The 9084-nt window shown below is 43.8% G+C and overlaps 4 protein-coding genes across 5 annotated transcripts; 3 read left to right on the top strand and 1 right to left on the bottom strand.

Moving 5' to 3' along the window:
• The first annotated feature begins 296 nt into the window (after positions 1–296).
• NimC1 (Nimrod C1) lies at positions 297–3078 on the top strand. 2 transcript variants are annotated; one of them, XM_070211477.1, is made up of 2 exons: positions 297–581; positions 1176–3078. In XM_070211477.1, exons 1-2 carry the CDS (start codon positions 375–377, stop codon positions 2949–2951), a joined length of 1983 nt encoding a protein of 660 aa, XP_070067578.1. In that variant the 5' UTR covers positions 297–374; the 3' UTR covers positions 2952–3078. The 2 variants fall into 2 exon arrangements, with proteins under 2 accessions (XP_070067578.1, XP_070067577.1); XM_070211476.1 differs by lacking the exon at positions 297–581 and adding an exon at positions 832–1115.
• Positions 3079–3535: 457 nt separating this feature from the next.
• He (Hemese) lies at positions 3536–4444 on the top strand. The gene is made up of 2 exons (XM_017147322.3): positions 3536–3757; positions 3979–4444. The coding sequence occupies exons 1-2, from the start codon at positions 3650–3652 to the stop codon at positions 4396–4398; spliced, it is 528 nt and encodes a 175-aa protein (XP_017002811.3). The 5' UTR covers positions 3536–3649; the 3' UTR covers positions 4399–4444.
• Positions 4445–4716: 272 nt separating this feature from the next.
• NimB5 (Nimrod B5) lies at positions 4717–6168 on the bottom strand. The gene is made up of 3 exons (XM_017147319.3): positions 5803–6168; positions 4960–5502; positions 4717–4889 (listed from the first exon to the last, which is right to left on the bottom strand). The coding sequence occupies exons 1-3, from the start codon at positions 6105–6107 to the stop codon at positions 4793–4795; spliced, it is 945 nt and encodes a 314-aa protein (XP_017002808.2). The 5' UTR covers positions 6108–6168; the 3' UTR covers positions 4717–4792.
• A 552-nt stretch (positions 6169–6720) lies between these two features.
• NimB4 (Nimrod B4) lies at positions 6721–8764 on the top strand. Its single transcript, XM_044395209.2, has 3 exons — positions 6721–7082; positions 7146–7709; positions 8189–8764. Exons 1-3 carry the CDS (start codon positions 6793–6795, stop codon positions 8679–8681), a joined length of 1347 nt encoding a protein of 448 aa, XP_044251144.1. The 5' UTR covers positions 6721–6792; the 3' UTR covers positions 8682–8764.
• Positions 8765–9084: the final 320 nt, after the last annotated feature.

Below are 9084 nucleotides of genomic sequence, written 5' to 3'. Positions count from 1 at the left end.
TTTAAGAAATTTAATTTTATGGACAATGGTTCAAGTCGGGGAAAATTTTTGTGTAATACCTTGGAAAACTTAAAATCTTGGAAATTAAAACAAATATATATTTTGTGTTCCTGCTTTGTTCTTTGCATCAAGGTTATGCAATTAGAATGTGATTCCGGGATATACAACGGCAAGCTAAATAAGATGTTCTAATGTGTGCAGTTCTAGTTTATCTGAATTTCAACGGATGTGTGGTTTTACTTTGAGGAACTTAAATTAAATTGAGTGATATTGAGAGCTCAGTTTGATTCGGAACGCTGTACAGAACTCATTACAGAGATAGGAAAGTTTTATGTGAATTTCTGCTGAATTTCACAAGCTTACTGATTTGCACAATGCCACAAACTCTTTGGGTGTGTCTGGTTATTTTGATAGTACTCATTGACTTCCTTCAAGCCCACGGTCCAAATGTTTGTAATAAGCCTGAGATGGTTACGTACACCCGGTCCGTCTACAAAAGTAAATCGGTACCTTACCAGAAACATTCATTTTGGAGTGGTTGGCAGACGAAATATCGCACGGAATACTCCTATCAAGATGAGGTAAGTGAAGGTTTTATGTGCTTTACCTGATGTGAAAGTAAAATTATTAAAACAATTATTTTTTCATGAACTGTTTAATATAAATTTTAATATTTTCCAAAAAATTCCAATCTATAAAGTTCGTTAGCGAAAATTTCTTTGGTTAAGAGTCTATTCTTCTTAATTTCCGGCTGTGCTGATAATGTTCGGAATACATACAATATGAGGAGCGAATGTAAGCACTACAAAATGAGGGTCCAGTTCGGTTTTGATCACTGAGGGGAACGGTTGGCTTAAGATAGTGAATATATGTACTTTAGGAAAAAACACTGAGTCATATTATTCATGTATTCGATATCCCTTCAATTTGCGTGCCTGGCAGTGACCTTTGGCCTAGGTTCGGGCCAAATCTGGCCCAGAAATGTTTGCAGTAACCCAGAGAGGGTTACATATAATCATAGAGTTATGAAGTTTAAACAGGTGCCTTATCAACAGTATTCATATTTCGGAGGCTGGCAGACAAAGTATAGGCAAGAGCCTGTATGGGAAACCGAGGTAATGGGGGTTAACCTAACTTAAGGTTAAAATATATTACATTATTATATTTTACCCTAGGTTGCCTACAGATTTGAGCCGAAGTACAGCTGCTGTAGCGGCTACGAGGGATCCATCTACGACTGCAAGCCCTCCTGCAAGAACAAGTGTCCTGTCAACGGTTTCTGCGTGGCTCCCGATCAATGTAGCTGCAACGGGGGTTACGGCGGATCCGATTGCCAGCCAATTTGTGAGTCGCCTTGTGGCAAGAACGAGTTTTGCGAGCGACCCGGCGAGTGCAGCTGCCAAAGTGGCTACCATCGAAGTTCTGCCCATGAAAATTGCCTTCCCGTTTGCGCCGACGGCTGTGGAGATCATGGCTTCTGTTCCGAGCCTGGCAAATGCGAGTGCCAGCCCTCGTATGAAAAGCTGGAAAATGGCACTGATTGTCTGCCAGTTTGCGACCCGAAATGTGGCCAAAACTCCTACTGTCAGGAGCCGCAGTTGTGCACCTGCTTGGAAGGCTACAAGGCCGATGAGCAAGGCACTTGCTCACCCATCTGCCAGGAGGATTGTGGTCCCAACAGTCGGTGCTCGAAGCCAGGGTTCTGCGAGTGTGAGCAGGGATATGCCGGTGACGAAAGAGGAGCCAATTGCCAGCCAGTTTGCGCCAGTTGCCCGGAGAATGCAAAGTGCCTAAGTCCCAGCAACTGCATCTGCAATCCCGGCTACGTGATGAAGGACAATCGCTGCGAACCGCATTGCGAGGAAGATTGCTCGGACTATGGACACTGTGTGGCGCCCAATCAGTGCGAATGCTATGAGGGTCATGAAGAGACGGGGGAGGACAGGAAATGCGCCCCCAAGTGCTCCAAGGGATGCCCAAATGGGGTCTGTTATTCCCCGGAAATGTGCGTCTGCAATCCTGGCTACCTGATGGGACCCAATAGTGTCTGTGAGCCGCGCTGCAGCCTCAACTGTGTCCACGGAAAATGCACCCAGCCGGATACTTGCTCCTGCGATCCGGGCTATCGATTTGAGGAGAACTCCACTCATGTTTGCCAGGCGATCTGCGATAGCGGCTGCAAGAATGGTGATTGCATGGCTCCCAATATTTGCATATGCCATGTGGGATATCAGCCAAACGACACGAATCCTGCGACTTCTGTGTGCAAGCCTCAATGTGCCGAGGGCTGTGAGTTTGGAGATTGCGTGGCGCCTCAAGAGTGCCTTTGCTGGAGGGGCTACGAGAAAATCAATGGGGTTTGCAAGCCACAGACCACGACTTCCACTTCCACCTCTACGACAGAAGCTGCGAAGACATCTTCGGAGAGCGACGCCTTGATTGCCAACGATGATCAGCAGCAAAGGACAACCCCAAAAACAGAAGTCACATCATCCACCGAAGTCCTGCGAGTTCATCACTCAAACTGCACTGGTGGTTGCTATTGCTGGATCGAGTACGATGAGGAGGGTACCTTCAATACGGCCAAGTGCGCCAAGATCTGTGTGGATCCTCAGGACCAACCCTGCCTGAATTTGGATAACTGCCACTGTGATCCACCGAGCGGCCAGTTGGTTTGCAAAGAAGACAGTAGTGAGGATGGCAGCTCAGAGGAGTCGCATTTCGTGTGCAAAATACAGCAGCAGGGCAAGAAAGCAAGATCGGAGGCTGAGGTCAGAGTTCCTGAGAACAGCACCGCATCGTCCACCAAATGGATGGTCATCATGGGCTCCTTTGCTGGAATCATCCTTGGTGCAGCCCTCGCAGTTGTGGCCGCAAAGTACTATCGACGTTCTACCTCCAGGCGAGATTACGAAGCCGACGAACGCATCTATGAAACTGAATTTGAATAGTTCTCATTTATACCTCCCTATGTAAAGCAGTATACTTACCTACATATTATATAATCGAATATAATAATAATCATTTTTATTAAATGTAAATAATTTTCATTACTTTATCTTAATAAAAATTAAAGCAAACGTACGTAAACTTGCTTATTTATTTGTTTTTGGAACACATAAGCTTGAAAACTTAAGTCTAATTGATTTAATATTATTTTTTGATATCGGTGCCGTTAAAGCTTGACATGGAAATGGAATTTTCACAAATTTCTATTCATTTAACGTTAGAAAAGATAGTTACAAAAAGTATTTATCTGTTTTTTTGGTGCTTTTTACTTTCAGATTCCCATTCACATCACACAATTATTCATCATAGCTTTTATATATTTGTTTGGCTATTTATCATTTTAGCTTAGATATGGTTGCTCTACAGTTACATCCCAGAAACGTTTGGCACGCAGAGGTTTAACCATTGAGTCATTTATGACGACATGCACATATTTTCTAACCGAATACATATAAGTGGATTTCTGTACATATATGATTTCTTATCGCTATTTAATGTTTCTAACTGTAGCTTTAAAAAGGCTTCACCGAAACATTTGCACACACTAAAGCTTAGTTGATATTTTGGCACAGCACGGAGCAGTTGCCCCAAAGAAGTATCCAGGCCTAAAACATCAAAAGAAATATAAAATAAAAAAAATATGCTTAAATTTCAACTGATTTTTGTTTGCCTGTTATTGTGCGCTATTACCACCGCAATGGGGCACGGTTCAAAAAAAAGTGACGAAGAGTATCCGTCGGTGAAAAAAGTACGTAACGTTTTAAATTTTTGTATACATGTGGTTTTACTTAAATAAAGTTTTAGAACTATTAAATTAAATAAATATGAGTAAGAAAAATAGAGAGAGACATTAATCTATTAACAAAGTTAAGCCACCTATTTAAATCGAAAGTGAAAGGTCTAATCCCTACTAAATACTTATAAAAAATGGCGAAACAAAAAATATTAATAGTACATTTTGTTTTATAGGCGGCCCCAAGCGAAGTTCCCACCCCGAATCCTATTGATTCAGAATCGGATTCACCTACAGGCGAAAGTACGGAAACTGCAAAAATTACTCAAAGTACCCAAAGTGCTCAACGAACGCCAAGTACTCAAAGTGCAGATGGAAGTTCTGAAGGAAGTACTGAAGAAAGTACTGAAGAAAGTACTGATAAAACGACCACCGCAACATCGCCAAAACCAGTTGTTAAAGCCCCTGAGCCCGAAAATAGTTCAGGTTGGAAAACATTCGGTCTTTGGTTCTTTAGCATTGCCCTTGCCGTGGCTATTTTAGCAGGGGCCGTATATTACATAAAGCGTCGCCATGGTACCTATTCGGTGCGGAACCAGTGTGAACCCAACGAACCTTACGAAAATACCGTCGTTGAATTTAATGATCGAAAATAGACGTGCAGCACTAACACAAATTTAAAAAGGAAAAATTACATTTTTTTGCTTGTATTAGATTTTTCAAATGTAATTTTCAATTTTCCCCTTACTCTACGAGTAACGGGTATAAAAACGTGTTAATGCGTCATTATAACGTCTCTAAAATATTTTATCTAGACCGGATGAGGGCAAGTAAAAAAAATGTTTTTTGTATTATAATCGCTATGTAATACATACTGAATTAAGCTTTAAAACACATTTTCAAATCTGCATTTCTAATAAACTTTTACGATAAGAAATTATAGGATTCCTTTTTCATTGTACTTTATATTGGGGTATTTTATATTTTCTCAACTTTTATTTTGACACGAGTGGAGATCAAAATGTAAGATTGGTTAAAGTTGTGGGCCGCCTAGACCGGAACGCACATGGTGGATTGCTCGTGGTAGGTGAATCCCGGATCGCAGATGCACCGATTGCGACTGACACAAACGCCATTGTTGCACTTTCTGCGAAGATTAAAAGAATAATGATTTTAATAGGGGGCTTATTCCAAACCGGAATTATAAAATGACTCACTGATAGCAATCGGCCTGGCAGACGCCATCCCTGATATGTAAGCCCGGTGCGCATTCGCACTGGTTGTTGTCCTTGCAGAGGCCCCCGATTCCGCAGTCCGGTTCGCAAACGGGCTGGCAACCGTCGTCGGTGAGCTGGTATCCCTTGGAGCAGCCGCAGACCTCCGGTTCGGTGCAGTTGTGCCGCGGACTGATGCCACACCCATTGCTGCAGATGGGGCGGCAGAAGCGACGCGTCTCGTCCAGCTTGTAGCCAGGATCGCACTGGCAGCTGCCGTCGAGGAAGCACTGGCCATTCTGGCAGCCCAGCGGACAGGCGAACACACAGTCGCCGTTGTCGTTCTTCACGAATCCCTCGTAGCACTCGCACTCCCCCGGAATTCTGCAACCCCCGTTCTGACAGCCACATTGCGCCCGGCACACGGTGACGCCCTTGAATCGACTGGGCGCGTAGCCGGTGCAGCAGACCTCGATCAGGGACAACCGGTTAGCCTGGTCCGGCTGGATGACACTGGCATGCGGGTACTTTTCAACCGTATCGGGTCTAGCAAGAAAAATGTTGAAAAAAAGATTGAGTGTTACTAAATCTTAAAAATGACTGATGCTTAGGCAAGTAAAATGGATTATTATCTACTCGAATTTACATGGTGATGTAACACAACCAAATAAATATGAAATTATGAGTAGACTTCTTACTTCTTATTGTGAGTAGAGAAATAAAAGAGTTATGATTAAGACCCTAAACTTAGTCATGCAAGACTTTGTTATTCTGGGATTTAAAAAAACATTTAACAAAAAATATAAAAACAAGAATAGTTTGTTTTCAGTGCAGGCAAGTACTTACGGCACCAAAATGCGGCACTTATGCTGCCCTCTATCGGACGGCGTTTCATGCGATCGAATCATATATTCGCGACGTTTCGGTGGCTGCTCAACCATTCTGGGATCCTGGAAGCTGTTTGGTCCAGGTCGATTAAAGGACAGCTGCCTGTTTTCCATATATCCACGGCTACCATAGCTACCAGGATCCTGGGATACAGGTCTCCTATTGTATCGCTCTGAATAGGTGGGCACATTGGTGTAAATGGTGGGCAGACACACCATCAACTGAATGAAACTCAGACGAAGACCTAGATCTCGTAGCCACATTTTAAGGGCTCGCGCGATTTAATTCCGATTCCAAAATGTGTTTACAATTTGCCAGCTAAAATTATACTAATTTTCGCCGCTTGAACAGAGTAGATTTTGTTGTCTTATCAGAAAAGCTATATTCGATGCATAGACGAAAAAGAGAGGAATCGAATTGTTTTTTGTTTTTCTGAGAGAATGAAAATCATTTAAGGCTAAGCTTTATTTTTTAAGTGCTACGAATTCTTGGTACCTATTTTAATATGATGTATTTTAATGTTTTATAAGGGATATAAATAATAGAAAATAAATTATTAAATAATATTATAAATTTAATTGTCCCTATATACAAATTTGTAAAAAGTTCCCAGTTTTAAAAATATTTGAATAATTTAGTTATTAATATTATGCCTCAAAGTCTCTTAATTTTTTTCCATCTCTAAGAACCCAGAAAAACAAGGCAAATCATGCAATTAGCAATGAAACCCCATAAAACAATCTTTAGTTCGTTCTCACTTGACATACATTGGCCTTGCGGTCCCTGGATCTCCGGCTCGCGATCCGAATTAAATGCTGAAAGCCCTCTTATCTTTGCCTCCGGCTGTGATTAGAGACTGGGCCCTGCTGCGTCGTCGGCGGAGCAGTAAACAACCGCGACTTGAGCGTTTCGGTGGCGCGCCACAAATAAATCTGTCCCAGAGTTGAGATGTCGCCGCTTCTGCGCTCATTGTGCCTGAACTCGGTGCTCCTGGTCCTGTTCCTCTGCGTGCTGCAGGCGGTGGAGTTGCAACTGCACGAGCAGCAGTTGCAGCAGCAAAAGGACGAGCTGTTGCGTGTGCGCGAGGAGCAGCGTCAGCGGGATCAGCAGCGGGAGCACGAGGCCCTCCAGCGACGCCTCTCGTCCTCGACCACCAGCCGGAAGCCCTATATTATACCCAATGGATTATCGCTTCCCCGGCGGGGTGAACATCCGGAGAAGTGCCGCCGGGAAGTGCCGTAAGTTGAAATAAAACGCTATTTAATTCTATTATTAATGATTGTAAATAATCCCACCTCCAGGGCCGTGTTCTTCCAGTACGACAAGGAAGTAAAGATCGTGGGCAACAGCACCACCAATCAGAACTTCACCGAGATCGAGGTGTGCTGCAAGGGCTGGCGGCGCTACGAGTACGATTGGAGCCAATGCGTCCCCGACTGCGGGGAGCGGTGCCAGGAGAACGGCTTCTGTGTGGCCGGTGGAATCTGCCAGTGCTTCACGGACTTTGTGCTGGACTACCGCAACAACTGTGTGCCCACCTGTCCGCTGGGCTGTCCGCATGGCCAGTGCTACCTGAACGGGACCTGTCACTGCGATCGGGGCTACGAGCTGGACGGATCGCAAAAGTTCTGCCAGCCGCAGTGCAATGCCACCTGTGGCCACAACGAAGTCTGCTGGGAGCCGGGCAAGTGCTCCTGCGCCGAGGGCTATGCCCGTGGCCTGAGGGAGTCCGCGGCCCTGGGCTGCCAGCCTGTCTGCATTCCGGACTGTGGATATGGACACTGCGTCGGGCCAAACCAATGCGAGTGCTTCCCCGGCTATAAGAAACGGGCAAACGGCATTTCCTGCGAAGCCGAGTGCTACAAGTAAGTCAGCTAGCCTAGAAACTAATAACTGAAATAACAGGATTGACATGTAGAATAGGACAAGCCCTACGAAAATGAAAACCAAAAATGTTTAGAAATGATATTTGCAAGAATTCCGCCTGAAATTATTTATAAAAAATTTAATACAATTTTAATACAAAGAAGAGCTAAAGTAAAGACCTCTTAATAAAGTGAATACAACTATTTCTAGCTAAAACTTTAAAAGTTTACAGCAGAAATTTTTGCAGAAAATTTCTAAATTATAAGTATTTATAAAAATTCGTAGGTTTTGAAGATCATCTGACGAAAACCAAATCAAGCGATGAAAGTTACAATCTATATTCTTAATTTGTTAATTTAAAGTTAAAAATCTAGTTAAATGCTACCAAAGGAGCAGCTCCTTCTGTTTATTACAAGATCGACTAAAAGAGTGCTATTTGCCAGCTTATTGAATTTCTTCCATTTTAACTATCTTTTAGGCGCTGTGAGAATGGCTTCTGTGCGAATACGACGACGTGCGTGTGTCAGAATGGCTATCGCTATGACCAGAACACGACGAGCTGTCTGCCGGATTGCGGGGACAACTGCGAGAACGGGGTTTGCATCTCGCCGGGGAACTGCCGCTGCTTCAAGGGCTACGTCCGGAATCGAGAGAAGTGCGAGGCGGTCTGCGTGGGTGGATGCGGCTTTTACGGCAAGTGTATAGCCCCGAATGTGTGCGGATGTGCGGTGGTCCCGGGTCCGGAGAGAACCTACCAGCGATGCAAGTACGGATTGTGCAACGCCATGGGACGATGCCGCTGCCAGGTGGGAATGACGCGCTTCATCGACCGGTGCATGTCCCCCGATACGGTCACCACCTACGCCTCCATGAATCCCATCAAGGTGAACGCTTCGCTGATCCAGGAGTTCAATCTGCTGCTCGGCAGGCACTTCAATTTAACCCCTCTCACAGACACTTGGTGGCTGTGAGATAAGGGTTCTTCGGTTCCCCTACTAAAATACTTTCATATTTTCAGAGTCACAAAGAAATCAGTAATAAATACTCACATACATTTCTCAAAAGTCGCGGTCTTATCAGTGGTTCTACGCATATCTTGTGGGTAGATCTTTGGGGCATGTATTTTTTTGGGGCTACTCGAATTTAGATTCAAATAAATTATACCCCTTAATAAAATAATTTACTCAAGTATGGTAAATTAGTTTTCCGGCTTTCTGAATGGTTATTTAATTTTCATCTGCCAAATCAATATACCCCACATATGCCGGGTACTAAAATACTAATTATCTTCTAAGGAATATAGAACATTTCTTTCTCCGCACACTTAAAAGCCGAGCTTGACACAGACGACAATTTAGTAGCTACGAGACGTTG

The sequence above is a fragment of the Drosophila takahashii genome, chromosome 2L (assembly GCF_030179915.1).
Source record: "Drosophila takahashii strain IR98-3 E-12201 chromosome 2L, DtakHiC1v2, whole genome shotgun sequence".
Taxonomy (NCBI): Eukaryota; Metazoa; Arthropoda; class Insecta; order Diptera; family Drosophilidae; genus Drosophila; species Drosophila takahashii.
The sequence above is the reverse complement of the archived record's forward strand: the minus strand, read 5'-3'. Positions and strand labels throughout refer to the sequence as shown.

Coding starts and splice junctions, on each gene's coding strand:
- NimC1 (XM_070211476.1), top strand. CDS start 906: ATGTATTCGATATCCCTTCAATTTGCGTGCCTGGCAGTGACCTTTGGC. Junction 1,116..1,175: donor AGCCTGTATGGGAAACCGAG/GTAATGGGGGTT, acceptor ATTTTACCCTAG/GTTGCCTACAGATTTGAGCC.
- He (XM_017147322.3), top strand. CDS start 3,650: ATGCTTAAATTTCAACTGATTTTTGTTTGCCTGTTATTGTGCGCTATT. Junction 3,758..3,978: donor AGTATCCGTCGGTGAAAAAA/GTACGTAACGTT, acceptor TTTGTTTTATAG/GCGGCCCCAAGCGAAGTTCC.
- NimB5 (XM_017147319.3), bottom strand. CDS start 6,107: ATGTGGCTACGAGATCTAGGTCTTCGTCTGAGTTTCATTCAGTTGATG. Junction 5,503..5,802: donor AAGTGCCGCATTTTGGTGCC/GTAAGTACTTGC, acceptor TTTTCTTGCTAG/ACCCGATACGGTTGAAAAGT. Junction 4,890..4,959: donor TGCCAGGCCGATTGCTATCA/GTGAGTCATTTT, acceptor TAATCTTCGCAG/AAAGTGCAACAATGGCGTTT.
- NimB4 (XM_044395209.2), top strand. CDS start 6,793: ATGTCGCCGCTTCTGCGCTCATTGTGCCTGAACTCGGTGCTCCTGGTC. Junction 7,083..7,145: donor AAGTGCCGCCGGGAAGTGCC/GTAAGTTGAAAT, acceptor TCCCACCTCCAG/GGCCGTGTTCTTCCAGTACG. Junction 7,710..8,188: donor TGCGAAGCCGAGTGCTACAA/GTAAGTCAGCTA, acceptor ACTATCTTTTAG/GCGCTGTGAGAATGGCTTCT.